This window comes from Rhinopithecus bieti, unplaced genomic scaffold (genome assembly GCF_001698545.2).
Source record: "Rhinopithecus bieti isolate Rb0 unplaced genomic scaffold, ASM169854v2 scaffold_48739, whole genome shotgun sequence".
Lineage (NCBI taxonomy): Eukaryota > Metazoa > Chordata > Mammalia > Primates > Cercopithecidae > Rhinopithecus > Rhinopithecus bieti.
The window spans coordinates 1,710,903-1,727,220 of NW_016820251.1; the positions used below are offsets into that span (position 1 = coordinate 1,710,903).

The 16,318-nt window shown below is 35.3% G+C and overlaps 1 protein-coding gene across 1 annotated transcript in view; it reads right to left on the bottom strand.

Moving 5' to 3' along the window:
* Nucleotides 1-524: 524 nt before the first annotated feature.
* The window catches only part of SRFBP1 (serum response factor binding protein 1), a 65,950-nt gene continuing 50,156 nt past the window's right edge, over nucleotides 525-16,318 (bottom strand). Inside the window, exons 6-8 of the mRNA XM_017859722.1 lie at nucleotides 6,950-7,664; nucleotides 5,389-5,426; nucleotides 525-1,519 (exon numbers count right to left, since the gene is read on the bottom strand). Of these exons, the coding sequence (XP_017715211.1) occupies nucleotides 1,335-1,519; nucleotides 5,389-5,426; nucleotides 6,950-7,664 (938 nt within the window). The 3' untranslated portion in view covers nucleotides 525-1,334. The remainder of the gene's footprint in view (nucleotides 1,520-5,388; nucleotides 5,427-6,949; nucleotides 7,665-16,318) is intronic.

The window sequence follows — 16,318 nt, forward strand, 5'->3', positions numbered from 1 at the left end:
TTTTTGTATTTTTAGTAGAGACAGTGTTTCACCATGTTGGCCAGGCTGGTCTTGAACTCCTTGCCTCTAGAGATCTACCCGCCTCAGGCTCCCAAAGTGCTGGGATTATAGGTATAAGTCACCACGCCCAGCTGAGTTATCTAAATTCTTAAGTTCTTGAAATAAGTAGAAACTCTTGAGAGTTTGTGAATACAGGTTAACCAGACGGCCTTCCCTGCCATTAAAGGAACTAATGTGCAGGAAACATGGATTAGCATTATTCAGTTTACCAAGAACTTCAACATTTTTCCCAGCGTAGCAAAAGTGAAACATTTGAAGGGATTTAAAAAATTCTGTTTTCCTTTTAAATAGCAGTACTGTAATGTATAAAGCAGTCCTTTCCTCAGTGAGTCATCTTACAACTTCTTTGCTTAGCTATCAGCGGAAATGCTCTTTTAATCCAATTGCCTTCAGAATTTGTTCTTAAAAATTAGAATCTACAATTCCTCAAAATTTTAAAATAAGAATATATAGTCAAAACTAGATAATATACATTCTTGATTTAATGGAAATATTTATATGCAGTGAAACATAAAACCAATTATTGGTTGTACTGCTACATTTAAACAATTTTCTTAAGTAACTAAAATATAATTAAGAATCCCAAAAGTGTCCTAGACAACTATTTTAGAATCAAAAAGTACACGATCACAAGTACGTAAAACAATAATAAAATCAGTATTTATCTGTACATCCATAAGAAAAGCTACTATTTTAATTTGCTAACAAGAATGCTTTTTAACAAGGGTGATCTGGTTTAAATAGCTATGATTTCCTATGTTTCCATTATTATTTTAAATATACATTGACTTTTTAAGGAAACAACAGAGCTGAACCAGTGAAGCACATTTCATGATAAGCACTAAAGAGAAAATATGAGATCACTAAAATCCCCAAATTACTTCATAAGGGAAACAGTTGAGGGATATTAAAAATCAATTTAAGTACATATTGGATTTGTGAAAGGCTTATGTAAACATAACTTGAATTTACTTAAAAAAAAAAAGAAATACAAAAACAAACATTCTATAATTCCCCCCCCCAAGAGATTTATTCAAATACGAGTTTAAGTAATAGCTGCAGGGCCTGGGGTGAGAAAGCAGGGCATGGTAGTGCATGCACCTGCAGTACCAGCCCTTTGGGAGGCAGATCACTTGAGCCCAGGAGTTCGAAGCTGCAGTGAGCTGTGATTGCACTACTGCACTCTAGCCTGGGCAACAGAGTGAGACCCTGTCTTAAAAAAAAAAATTGTTTTTTTTTTTTTAGATGGAAAAGTTCGCAGAAAGAGGCACTAATCAATCATCAAATGTAATTTTTTTCCCTTGAAACACAGCAATATTAGATTGCTGTTCTTTTCGCCTTCTGCTTGCTTCCCACGAAGGATGAAGAGGCAGCTGCAATTGCTGTTTTGTATTTTCAAGTCTTCTTGGTAGCTTCTTATTAAACTGATTCTTGATCTGAGGCTCATTCTGTGGAAAATCTAGGAGAAAGCAAAAATAATAACAACTAACTATATACCTAAAGAGCATATAGGAGACGTAAATTTCATCTTTTTCAAACCAATATTAAAAAAGAAGTTTTGTTTTCTTAATGGAATATTTCACAATTTAAAACTGAAGTCCAACAGGGAATAGTTTGAAGCTGAAAATTTACATACGAGTAGTCAATTTTGATACACATGCTTTCTAACCCTTATAAGTAGATGTTAGTGCCTCTTAATTTATGCTGTGCTGTCTTATTTATAATAACATTAAGAAAGGAATCACCCTGTTGTACTAGCATAGAAGGCAAAAAAGAAGGGCATCTTGTATTTTCAAAGGAACATCATTAGCTTATGATATCTGTGTACATGAAGCAGATGTAGCCAGAAAATTCACATCTTAGCTAAGACACTCCACTGGGTCTGACAATACTGATAGCGTTTACCTATTTTTAAAGGGCTATAAATTGATTCCACTTCCGTCTGTTATTGAACCAAAAATGGTTATTACAAGGTACACTACTAAGTCTACTGAAGAATATAAGACAAAGTTCTTTTTTAGTTATAACGTTAGTCTCCAGGTATGAAGGTGGCAACTTGTATTCTAGTCCATATAGTATCTTATCACTTTATATGATTTTGAATCAAGTCTTATTTGGGGAAGATATACTAGCATGAAAAGACAAGAATCAATGCACATTTTAGGTGCTTACAGAACTTAGAAGACGGAATCAGAAAGAAAAAGAGAGACAAGAAACTTAATGTAGACTTACTAATCAGTCCTATGACTATGTAATTTCTCCACGGCAAGTTAGAAATCATTGTCAGAACCCTTTTTTTTTTTTTTTAAGATGGAGTCTTGCTCTGTTGCCCAAGCTGGAGTGCAGTGGCGCGATCTTGGCTCACTGCAACCTCCGCTTCCCAGGTTCAAGCAATTCTCCTGCCTCAGCCTCCTGAGTAGCTGGGATTACAGGCGTGTGCCACTATGCCTGGCTAATTTTTGTATTTTTAGTAGAGACATATTGGTCAGGTTGATCTCAAACTCCTGACCTCAGATGATCCACCCGCCTCAGCCTCCCGAAGTGCTGGGATTACAGGCGTGAGCCACCGTGCCTGGCCTGTCAGAAGTCTTTTAAAGACCTCTTTAAGAAAACAAATGCAATAATGTTATATAAACCAGTGCATAGTTTGGGATAATATTTACAAAACATTATCTAGACAGAAATCAAAACAACCTTATCTTATACAAATCACATGTGCTCTAGAAATCTGTTATAATATTCAAAGAGTGGCTGTAGTGATGAAAAGTTTAAAAAGAACCTGTTTCATAAAAACTGAGATTTGAATAAGGCAGTATTTCTAAATGAATGTATTATTTTATATATTACATACAGTTGTATATGTAAATAAACTGGTAAATATTTTAAGCATACAAGCTAAGCACAAAAAACCCTTTATTTGGATATCCTCATTGTGAAAATGTAGGTATGTCTTATATTTACAGTTATCCTATGTTTGTGAATATATGGTATAAATGGGGCATACTGACACGTTTCTGCCAAATCCTGTATTATCTTCCTTTTAGGCATACAATCAGAATATTTTCCATTCCTGCTGCAGTTAGGTGAGGTCATATGGCTAATTGGGTGATGGCCAATAAAATGTGAGTAAAAGGCCTGGACCATAAAAACCTCACATTCCATCTTCCATTACTTCTCTATTGCTGATGAATGAAGAGAACTCCTAGGATCCACAGGAGGCAAGAGGCACAAGATAGAATAAAACTCCAAGGAGCAGACAGACTGATGGATGACAAATCACTGAGATTTAGTAGTTACTTGTTATAGCAGGTAGTCTACTATGAATAATACTAAAATTGGTACTCTGAAGTACCATTACACTAACATAAAAATTTGGCATTGGCTTAGCAGTTCGGTGGTGGGTAGCAAGGAAACAGATAACTGACAATGAGAAGTAAGTAACCTATGTGCCAAAGAAATAGATAAAACTGTTGTCTGTGATAACTTGGCAAGCAGGCCACAAGCCTAGGGTGTTTGCTGTACAAAGGTAACCAGTTGGAAAGAATAAAAAGATCAATGTATTACTGGCTGTCCTTGACAATGCACTACACAAAAGAGAACAGAGAACAGAAAGAATCTAGATATTTGGGAACTTAAGGTTTAGAAAAGCTTTTGACTCCCAAACAGTAACCTGCAAGTCTAAGAAAAGTTTTAAGCAATAAAAGGCCCACAGCAACTCAGCCCTAGAGCAGAGATAAGACTAAATGTATGGCTTTCCCATCCAAACCTGATTAATTCTCAATGCAGTAGATGCTGAATGAGAGTGGGAATCAGGAAAAACAAAACAAAACACAAACAAACATAAATAAGACAAGTTTGAGAACTAGCTCTAAGAAAGAATTTTCAGTACAGTAACTAGCCCACAGATGGACTGAAGGAAACACAGGTCAGAAATCCACTGAGTTTTTGAGGAAGTGTATAGTGAAAGAAATCACAAGCCTGGGATGGAAAAAACCTCTGTGGAACTTTGTACAATCTTCATCACTTTATATTTGTACCAGTGACTTGGGGCAAACTCCAAAGAGATGTTAACTACCCACCTCAGATGTGGCCATGAAGCAAAGACCCTTCCTAGACAGGGACCATGAAAAACAATGGATGAGGAAGTTTCTCTCAGAGCCTTCATAATCTTTGCTCAGCAGAATTTCAAGCGGTAGACTTGTTGTGTGGCTTCCATTTTTCCCTTAAGCAATTAAGAGTTTTTATTTTCATTACTTGGTCCCTGTTCTGCTACTCGATACATGGTATATCACGGTATGAATTTCTTTTTAGTACGAAGGTCACCAAACTTTGAGGAATCTCATCCATGACATTTGATGGAAAGTACTGCGTGACCAGTGATTCTGAACTTTGAGCTAGATGCAGTGACTGGCTGTGACTTTGGGTTGGCTTCCTTGGGAAGGAGGTAAATGTGCTCTGTGTAGGAGGACAAACGAAATGGGCATCTGGTGATACAAAGTATGGTCACTGGCAGAAAAAGTTATGTGTTCACAAAATTCCACTTCCTCTTTTCTCCTAGATATATACTAAGACTGCATTTTTAGCTCCTTTGTGGCTAGATGGGGTCATGTGACTGAATTCTGGCTAATGATATGTGAGCAAAACTGGTTCTGCTACTTTCAGGCCTGGCTCACAAAAATCTGCAAAATTCTCCATGTACTTAATTCCCTTCTATTGGCAAATGGAGAATATTTGGAACCTGGAGGAGGAAAACGCCAAAAGATGGAAGAAGCCTGATCCTTGAATTACTATGTGGAACACAGCCTCTCTGCTAACTCATCACAGTGGACTGTGATGTGAATGAGAAATGAATTTTTGCTATGTTAAGTTAGTGAAAGTCTAGGATTGTGTGAGAAGTCACTCTCCGCAAATACATTAAACTTAGATTTGTTATGAATTAATCTGAAAATATTCTGATTATACTCTTGCCTAAGAAAGTAATATACTTGTTATTCAATATTTAATGGCATGGCATTAGTGTTTAGGATCACTAATAATTAAGATATAACTTACATAATTTACTTAAAAATGTGTTGATTTAATTTGAGATAAGTTAAATAGACATAATATTTCCTGATAAATTTTATCTATATTTCCCTCTGGCAGGACACAGAAAAAAAGAAAATCAACAACAAAAAATTATATTGATAATTATAAGATGCTCTGTTAATATTTCTGTGGGTACATAATTCATTCAGATTATACTAAGCAACAATGATTTTTCATTCTTTTACTTTGGTAAAACATAGCTTAATTGCATATGAAGGTTAGGCAACTGTGAATACATACCTAGTGATCTTGTTTTTGGAGCCTGTTCTTTGTAATTTCTAAAAGAAGAAAACACCATTATGACTTTTGAAGATAAATCCTCTGATCTTAAGAAAATAACATAACAAAATTGATGATAAAATGAATTCAAAGGGCTACTATCCTCCTTAGTCACACCAGCAAACAATAAGATAATTATGCAAGTCCCAGGTTGTGTATCAAACAAAGGTTTGTTAGAATCCAATGTTACTACAGACACATGAGGACCTACTTCCCTCACCACCTTTAAAGAGAATTTTGTTTGTAATGGAAAATGTCTTGTCTTGGTTACCTTGCCTTTACTCTTGGGGATTATCTAGATAAAGAATTTCTAAAGCCTTCTCACAGGAAGAATGACTCTCATACAACAAAAATTAAGATTTACATTTTGGCGGGACACAGTGGCTCACAAGGTCAGGAGTTCAACACTAGCCTGGCCAATATGGTGACACCCATCTCTACTTAAAAAAAAAAAAAAAAAAAAAAAAGTAGCCAGGTGTGGCACCATGCTCCTATAATCCCAGCTACTCGGCAGCCGCCTCAGCAGGAGAATCACTTGAACCTGAGAGGCAGAGGTTACAGTTAGCCTAGCCAAGATTGCTCCACTGCACTCCAGCCTGGGTGACAGAGTGAGACTCCGTCCCCCCAAAAAAAAAAAAAAAGGAAGAAAAAAGATTTATATTTTGTGGTAAAGAGATAGTGGTATGCCATTTTCAGATGAGGAAAAAAATGTAGCTTTTTGAGGCAAGTTTGGAAAACAGAAGTAAATATTTTAATTATTTCAACAGTCCACGTGTTTTTATGTCTTTGCCATACATACTGTGACATTTTTGAAAAATTTTTACATCACATTTTTCTATTTCATTAAAAACTATCCCTGACTTGTAAATATATGCAAGAACAGTTTATAGCTGTTACTGAAGAAATCAGCTAAACATAACCTTTACTCTAAAATGTGAAGATATCCTTTATCAAATTGGAATTGCAAATAAAGTTAAACTTACTGGTTTATAACAGAACAACTATGAAAAGTGGTGAGCAACAGAGATGGAGATAGCAACATCACCACGTAAAAAGCAGTCTGGAGAAACTCAGTTTAAGGGCAAGCAGCCTTACATCCTGAAATGGTACTAGACAGTAAAATGACTGATGTTTAAAATAATGGTCCTGGGTCATCAAGAAAAAATACCATATTCTTTTCAGAAAGTTCCATTTAAAAAGACACATGAAACATTTTCAAAAGTTTTTCATCCAAAACGATTTCAAAGTTTAAAAGCTTTGATAAATGAAGGAATAAAATTTAAATCAGCTGGCATATTATTTGGCTATAACATCTCATTTTCTGATGAAACTGGACAAATGTGGCATTGCCATATGTGTATCTGTACCTAATATCCCACTATAACCTTGGAGAGGGCCATGTCTAAAAACTGGATGGGTTGTACAAACTAGAATTATAGTTTCTTCATGTATGGACACGTAGATATTTCTAGCTTTTTAAAAAAGAACTAATTATTATTTCAGAACAGAAAAAGAATCCTACCTTCTAGAGCTTTTAGATCCAGATAAAGAGTGGAAAAACACTGATTCTAACTTTCTGGTTTCTGTACTTGGCTTGGTTTTGTCATTTCTTGTATCCCCATGAGTTTCACCTGTATCTTCTTTAAGAAACACTTTTTCGAGTGGTTTTTGTTCCTTAACTGAAGAATGACAACTACTTTCCTTCTTTCTGGTCTGTCTGACTTTCCCAATGAAGAAGTCGTCACCACTGTCACTATCTTCAGACATGGAAGACTGCTTGTAAAACCTTTCTTCTGTGCTATCATCAAAATACTCCTTCTCCTCTTCACATATTTCTTCTCTGCCATCACTGTTACTAGAGAGTGAGCTATCAGATTCTTTGTTTTTTTTAGTTTGACTTAGTGTTTTCAGCTTTGGGTCAGCAGGTGTCTTGTAGGACTCAAGGGAAACTACAGAATCCTTTCCTGAAGGCTTTGATGGAGAATTTGTAATAGTCACTGCTTTAGGTCCATGTTCCATCTTGGCTACTTTTTCCTTTGAATTATGTGTTGGTTTCTTCCCCAGTATTTTGGTTTCTTTGCCTTTTTGCTCACTGATAATAGTTCCTTCATGCTGTAAATTACTTCCATTATCATTTGAATACAAAGTATTCTTAGAATGATTGTCCTCTGAAGCATTCTTTGATGACTCAACTTCAGCAACATTTTGTCTTGCTTCTTTAAAGGCTTGGACAGCAGCTGCAAGAGAAACAGTGCATGACTCATTTTAGCACTGAAACATACAAAACATGACTGTTTTAGAACAATATTTAAAAAATTATTTGAAAAGATTTAAGAGGGCAGTTGGAATTGATATTAAATACATATAATGGGTCTGAATTCACAAAGAAATCTTTTGACTTCTTAAAAACCAAACACATGATATGCTCAGATGTATTCATTTTAAACTGTGAAAATGAAAAGAAAATCTTTTCTTCATGTCTTGGAGTTATGAAGAACAGTAAAAATATCACATTATACAAATAAAAGGAAATGGCAACTTTAATTTATATAATAATAATGCATTGAGTATTATAAATTGTGCTTTCATACATAAAAATCAGTATCATGTGACAAAAACATTTCAATTTATAAATATATTTTTATATTGCTTAAATAAACATATAAAAAATTATGTTCCTCAAGTGGGAAAACCAAAAGTGAAGTAGTTAATGCGTCCAATATTTTTAAAAACTATTCAACCCTTATCTCATGAGTATAGTATTAATATAGCTAGAAAGATATATACATGCATACTTATATGTTCATATACATTACGGAATTTATTACAACAATACACCGACCTTTGGTCTTTTTCTTCAGAGATCAACTTTCTGCTAATTCTGTCTCAGACACTGTTCCCACATTGGTAAATATTTGAAAGAACTTGCTTTATAAATAAAACAACCACCTCAAGGTTAAAATAATGATCACCATCTACCAAACTCTACAAAGGCATTAAGTACACAGGGCGCCTTAAAAAAAAGGTCCCCCCCCCCCATTTAAATTCAGTACCTTTTAGCACATCTAAATCTTTTTCTTCCTAGAAGAGGAGTACTGCTAGTGTGGCAATAGGCCGGCTGGCAATTGCTCTTTCCAGCTTCACGGTAGAATCTGGCTCGCAAACTTTCAAAAATATAATCACATGTATGGAAACAAAATAAAATGGACACCATTGAAAGTGAATAAAATAAAATCTATCATAGTCTTTTTTTTTTTTTTGAGACGGAGTCTCGCTCTGTCACCCAAGCTGGAGTGCACTGGCCAGATCTCAGCTCACTGCAAGCTCCGCCTCCCGGGTTTACGCCATTCTCCTGCCTCAGCCTCCCGAGTAGCTGGGACTACAGGCACCCGCCACCTCGCCCGGCTAGTTTTTTGTATTTTTTAGTAGAGACGGGGTTTCACCATGTTAGCCAGGATGGTCTCGATCTCCTGACCTTGTGATCCACCCGCCTCGGCCTCCCAAAGTGCTGGGATTACAGGCTTGAGCCACCGCGCCCGGCCTATCATAGTCTTTAAAAATTAGAGTTGGAGAATAGAACTAGTTAATATTCTCCTTAGATAAGTTATCTGTATAATCAAGCCATGCTAAAGACAAACATCATCCTGACAAAAATATTACTGCCTTTGAATAATTAAAATTGTCACTTAATCATTAATAAATATTCTTTGGATACTTAATGTTCCCAGAATTGTGATAAGCATCATGTGTAACATTAAAAAAACCAACTATCAATGAGCTTAAACGATCTAATTAAGAAGACTAAATTAATATCAAAGAATCAAATAACATATTAGTGCTAAACTGGGTGAGACTACTGTAATACTTGAAGTTCCATTTAACAGAGACCCAGAAATTATCTAATGCTCTATATTTCTATTTTAAATGTCTACTATCACTGACACGTTCTCAGGGCCTAGAACAATAAACGGATCATAGAAAACACGTTATAAATATTTGATGATGACTGAATGGGGTCATTATATACAATATTCAATACATTTATAAATTTGGAAAAATCACAACACCGGCTAATGACTTGAGATGCCATATGAAGGCTGACAACATCTCCATTTCGACCTCCAGCTCCCACTGAGCTCCAAGCTGATACATCAAACCACCTAACTTGACATCTATTTGACATCATCAAAACAGAATTCTGTTTTTTCCTCACTAATCTGCTTCTCCTGTAGCTTTTCCATCTGATTGTATGTAATTTCCATTCTTCTGGTTGCTCAGGCCTAAAACTGTAAGGATTCTTTCCCAATATTTCTCTTTCCCTCAAAACTCACAAGACACTCTGTGGTTGGTTCCAAATGTAAAATACATCCAAAACCAGTCGCTTCTCATCATTTCTATTCTTACTACCTTTGCCTAAATCACCAACACCTTCACCTGGACCAACATAATTAAACTTATACCTGGGCACTCTCCTTTGCAATTTGCTCTCTAAACAGTCAGTTTTCCACATAGCAGCCACGGCAGTTTTCAAAAATGTAATCAAATCATGCTATTTCCATATCTGTTCTTCTTTAAGCTTTATTGCCTTCTGATGCTTAGGCCATACCATTGCAATCTCTTCTCTACCTGGAATACTCTACTCCCAAATATATACACGGCTGATCATCTCACTGTATTCAGGTCTCTGCTTAAATGTCATCTCAACTAGCACAACACTTCCCACCACTATTTACTTCACATCACTTACCACTGCATTGCAGTGTAGATGTTTTCATATCTATGAGGCAGAGACTTTGTTTGCCTCATTGCTAAAGATTCAATGCCTAGAATAGTGACTGGTAGGCACCCAATATATATTTAATAAAGCTAGTGAATAAGTTTTACTAGTATGTGAAAGTAAAACAACCAGTTTCAAATGTCTTTATCCTAAATTTACCCTTCATTGTGAATAGTCAAATATAAGGCGTTTCCAACCCAGAATTATAAATGTACGAATACCAAAATAAAAACAAGATGACAGCAGTATGCAAGCTATTCTGTTTGGAGGATTTATCTGAGTAATGTCACTCAAAGAATATTTAAATTACACCTGGTACAAATCATGGGCCAGGACCACCTGCTATTTAATTATCTTGTGTACTAGGTTGAATAGTGTCCCCTCAAAATTCACATCCACCAGGAAACTCAGAATGTGAACTTATTTGGAAACAAAGTCTTTGCAGATTAAATTATGATGGAATCACAGTGGTTCAGGGTGGTCCTAAGCCCAGTATGTCTGGTTTCCTTATAAGGAGAAGAATATTTAGATATAGAGGCACAGAGAGACACAGTAAAGACTACGTGAACACTAAGGCAAAGATTGGAGTTATCCTGGCATCAGCCACCAGTAACTAAAAGCAGCAGGAAGGTTTCCCCTCTGGAGCTTTCAGAGAAAGTGTGGCCTCACTGACACCTTAATTTCAAGCTTTCACCCTCATCAACTGTGAGAAAATAAATTTACCTTTTTTTGTTGTTGAGATGGAGTCTCACTCTGTTGCCCAGGCTGGAGGTGCAGTAGCATGATCTCGGCTCACTGCAACCTCCGCCTCCCAGGTTCAAGCTATTCTCCTGTCTCAGCCTCCCAAGTAGCTGGGATTACAGGCACCCACCAACACGCTCAGCTAATTTTTGTATTTTTAGTAGAGACGGGGTTTCACCACGTTGGCCAGGCTGGTGTTGGACTCCTGACCTTGTGATCCGCCCCCGCCTCAGCCCCCCAAAGTGCTGGGATTACAGGCGTGAGCCACCACATCTGGCCAATTTACGTAGTTTTAAACCACTCAATTTGTGATACTTTCTTATGGCAGCCTTAGGAAACTCATACACCTCTATTCCGACTACTAGACACAGCTTCTGTTCAACCTTTTCCAAGAAATGTCGTCTACTTATGGACCATTCATTTAAGTACAGCACAAAGTGAACCCGTTTCTTCAACCTGCTGCTGAGTTTCCTGATACAGGAAAGACAGAAGAGAATTTAGGAAGGAAGCCTTTGCTAGTATCCTGAGTCAGTGACAAGCTGGGCTGCTGAAGGCATAGGTCAAACATGCTTACTTGAGTATTAAAAGCTAGAATATAGAAACTCCAATGGAAAACATGATTTTCAGGCTAAGAAGACTGAAAACAATATATGAAAATAGTCACGTCAGTATATTGGGTCCTAGAAGATTTCAGATAATAAAACAAGTCACCAAATAATAAACTAAAAAGAAAAGATGTACAGATCACAATGGTTTCAGACTTTAATTCTTGAAGTCAAACTATAGAGCAGCTAATGCTTCTAAAATGATGAAGGAAAAGAATTTCCAACCTAGGGAAGAAGAAAAATACTTCCACACAGGCAAAGTTTTTTCAAAAAAATTTATGTCCCTTGTACACTTCTGCCCAAGAAGCTACTGGCTCCCCTAAAATAAGGAAGGATACAAGTAATAAGAACGGCATAGGAGACAAGAAACAGAAGACCAGGCAAAAGGAATTTTCCAGTATGATGGTGACAGGAGACTTAGGTTAGGGATACTTGGTGTGTTGAATATCTGGAGAGGACATGTCAATAGCAGATGGAGAGACTGGTGTTACACTAGAGATAAGACAGAAAACTAACAAAATAAACCTATCACAAATGGTAGAAAACAGAAATATTATGCAGAAAAAGAAAAGTAATAATAACTCAGTACATGACTCACAGTAACAACATAATCACTAAATGTTCATCTAATCTGATTCAAGTATATAAGGAGGATGGAGGGGATAAGGAGGGATATCAGGAGATAAGTATATGAGGAGGATGGAGGAGATATATGACTTAGAGCCTGAAAGAGAAAAGAGATCTAAATCCTTACCTATCACAACATAAAGTTAACAGCTAGTGCTTAAAATGAAAAAGCTAATACAGTACATAAACATCTTGCTGTAGGGGTAAACTCTGTATGAACTAACTGCAATTGAAGCAGGAAAGGAATAACAGAGTACTGCCATTTTTATAACAAAATTCTTGTAGAAGTATTCGATTTTCAAAACCAGGAATTGGCAAACTGGTCCATGGGGGCTGTTCCAGCCTGCTGCTGGAACTTCTTTTATTTAATAAAGTTTTAGGGGAACAAAGTCAATCACATTCATTTGTATACTGCCTATGTCTACACTCATGACACAATGGCAAAGCGAAGTAGTTGTGACAGAAGCTGTGTGTCTTACAAAGGCATTCATTTCAGGTTCTTTACAGAAAAAGTGTGATGCCTGCTCTAAATTACATGCAAATACAATCCTTGGTGGGGCAGAACTAAAAAATCAGGAAGAAAGAAAAAATTGTGTAGTATACTGCTGTTTCCAAATCCCTGCTTTGACAACTTGCTAAAATCTTTGCTGAACTGGGTATTTCTTTCCAGAGTTAGCTATACCTTCCCATCTTAGTTATAACAAGTTTTAGAAGAGCAGTGGTGTAATAGTTGCATATCTAGTGTTGACTCTGGGGGTAAATGCTATTTTGTTAAGAATCATTTTATCATTAATTTTATTTAGCAAAGCTGTTTCTCTGCCCTGGACGATATCCCAGACTAACTCTGATTTAGTAATCTGATTTCAGTGAATTTCATTTTTTTCTGAAAGACTCTAGAAAAAGATTTACAATTATATAATTATGTACAAATCTCATGAATGAAGATTTTTTTAGATTTTTTTTTTTCTAATGTCTTCTTCTATAGCTGTGTTTTTATGTTGCAATCTTTGTGGAGCACTTATTTGTGGAAGAATATCAAGTTAATAAAAAATGAGACTGATTCGAAAAAGGCCACAGTGTTGCATAATCCCAGGAGAGTCACTCCCATTGTAGTTGTCAAATTGGAGCTCTGCAGCCATATATAACAGCAGTTAGCCAAAGGAGAACATAAAAGTCTGGGTCTACAGGGCATGTAGGGATATAAAATGAGTAGTTATGTACAATTATGTATACTACAGCTTTAGGTTCTGTAATTATATGCAATTTGTGTTTTTGAAGAATAACAGTTAATGCTATCAGCTGATAAAATGTTATAAATATATAAATATTGCTATAAAACTCTAGGATGTGTTTTTTGTTTTAATTGACAATAATTTTATATACTTATGGGGTACAAAGTGATACTGACATATGTAAACATTGTAGAATGATCAAATCAGATTAATTAGTATATCTATCACTTTAAACATTTATAATTTCTTTGTGATGAGAACATTTAAAATCCTCTCTTTTGGCTCTTTTGAAATATATTCTTAAGTGTAGTCACCTTGCTGTGCTACAGAGCACCAGAACTTGGTTCTTCTTTCTAACTGTAACCTTCTATCTGTTGACCAATTCTCCCTTTTCCAGTTTGTACTACTCCTGCCCCCAGCCTCTGGTAACGACCATTCTACTCTCTATTTCCATGAGTTTGACATTTTTAGATTCCACATACAAGTGAGCTCTACCAAATTTCACTTCCATTAGCAATATATTAAAGTATGTTTTTCTATGCGGTTTTCCCATGCAGAATGTTAGCAGACTTTTTGTTCTCTGTAATCTAAAACTCTGTAATGTAAACTAAAAACAGTAAGTCATTATAACGTTATTTTTTATTCATTATGTTAGTAGACCACTAGTATGTACTTTTCTATAAACATCTGTTCATAAATCTTGCTTTGTTCTTTTTCTGCTGGTTTGTTCATCATAAGTAATCTTCACAGATTTAGAAAATTAGCTGTGTCCTTTCACACGTATTTGCAATGTTAGTATTTTTTAAAATCTTTTTTTTTGGAAAATTTTCTGGGTGAGAAATTTAAAATTTTCATGAGTCAAACTTTCATGACTTCTGAGTTTTAGATTATGAAAATAACCTCTACACCAAATATATTTTCTATTAATAAGTACTTTGTTGACAAGGGTAGTTATTTTAAGGAAAATATAAAACATATTCTAATGCTTTATGCTTCAGCTAATATTTGATGAGAATGTGGCTTATTCATGAAAAGGATGACATGTGGGCATTTGATTTCCTATAATCGCACCATACCAGAGAATACATTTTTTGCTTCTGGGAAAGTTCTGAATAACCATAAATACAAAATCCAGTTTATACTATGTGGAAGTATCCATGTCCTCAACAATGGCTAAGAGAAACACTGCTTCGCAGGTAGAAATACCATTCTGTTTAAGAACAATGGGTTGAAAATAAATGGTTTCTCAAGTTCTTGTTTATTTTATTGAGAATTTTTTAACAAAAATGTCTGTGAAGTATGTGTTGTACCTACTCTCTACCATAATTTTATGGTGTATATACATTTCAAAATGTACTCAGTGTTTCTAATTTTTATAAATGAAATTTTGATAAAGTTGCCTATCCAATACCATGGCCAAACATCTTAGAGAATGAACTACTTGTTATATTGAAATATGTAAAATGTTAGAGTTAATAATAGTTAACAAAACATATTTAAAAATTACAATACAGAATAGTGAGTGCATGACACAGTGAAGTTTTGAGGCAAAAAAAAATCTGAACACTGGGAGGATGAGCTTTGTCATTTTTATTGGATGCCATAACAACTTTGAAGAGGGACTAAAATGCAGTATCAGGACGTTTGATCTGGAAGAGGTCTTTATTACAGAAATGAGAAGCAACAAGAGTCAGAGGTGGTAAGTAACCTAAGGTCACAAAGCTAGGGAGAAGGCAACACTAGTTGAAATGCAGAAACTCCTAGAAACCTCTAACTTTTGCTAAACAAGAATCTTTGCAGAGTGTGAGTTCACAACTTATAATGAGGATATTACCAATCACTTCCCAGAAGTGTATCTGAATTGTCAGTCTCAAAGAAAAAGGCACAAGTTATGCTCAAGTACTAATTAGAATACTGTTATTGTAACACTATAAGAAATCATAATAATTAGAATTGAGGCTTTCATTGAATTAAAAATTATTTAATCAAGGCATTCCTAAACATCAGAGTGTATTGTAGCAGAGACATATATCTCCTTAGTTCATATCTGGTCCTTCAATATTCCTTATATTTAGCTGCCAGCTATTTTTAACTAATTTGTATTTCGTCTNGAGCTTTGTCATTTTATTGGATGCCATAACAACTTTGAAGAGGGACTAAAATGCAGTATCAGGACGTTTGATCTGGAAGAGGTCTTTATTACAGAAATGAGAAGCAACAAGAGTCAGAGGTGGTAAGTAACCTAAGGTCACAAAGCTAGGGAGAAGGCAACACTAGTTGAAATGCAGAAACTCCTAGAAACCTCTAACTTTTGCTAAACAAGAATCTTTGCAGAGTGTGAGTTCACAACTTATAATGAGGATATTACCAATCACTTCCCAGAAGTGTATCTGAATTGTCAGTCTCAAAGAAAAGGCACAAGTTATGCTCAAGTACTAATTAGAATACTGTTATTGTAACACTATAAGAAATCATAATAATTAGAATTGAGGCTTTCATTGAATTAAAATTATTTAATCAAGGCATTCCTAAACATCAGAGTGTATTGTAGCAGAGACATATATCTCCTTAGTTCATATCTGGTCCTTCAATATTCCTTATATTTAGCTGCCAGCTATTTTAACTAATTTGTATTTCGTCTTGATGACATGAAATTTGCAAATCTCAGTTGCTTGCAATTATGGGAGTAGAAAAAATATTCTAATGTGCAAAAATGTGAAAAAACTGCAAATGAAAATCTTAATAACATACACATTAGTTATATGTTTTATAAATACTAAGTTTTCCATTCTTAAAAGACTAATAAAATTACACATGTACTTAAAACGTTGGTTTTAAAGAAAGTCTTTGACATACCAATTTAGTAAATTATGGCAATTATTTAAGTATTTTATTCTTCCTAAGAGAAA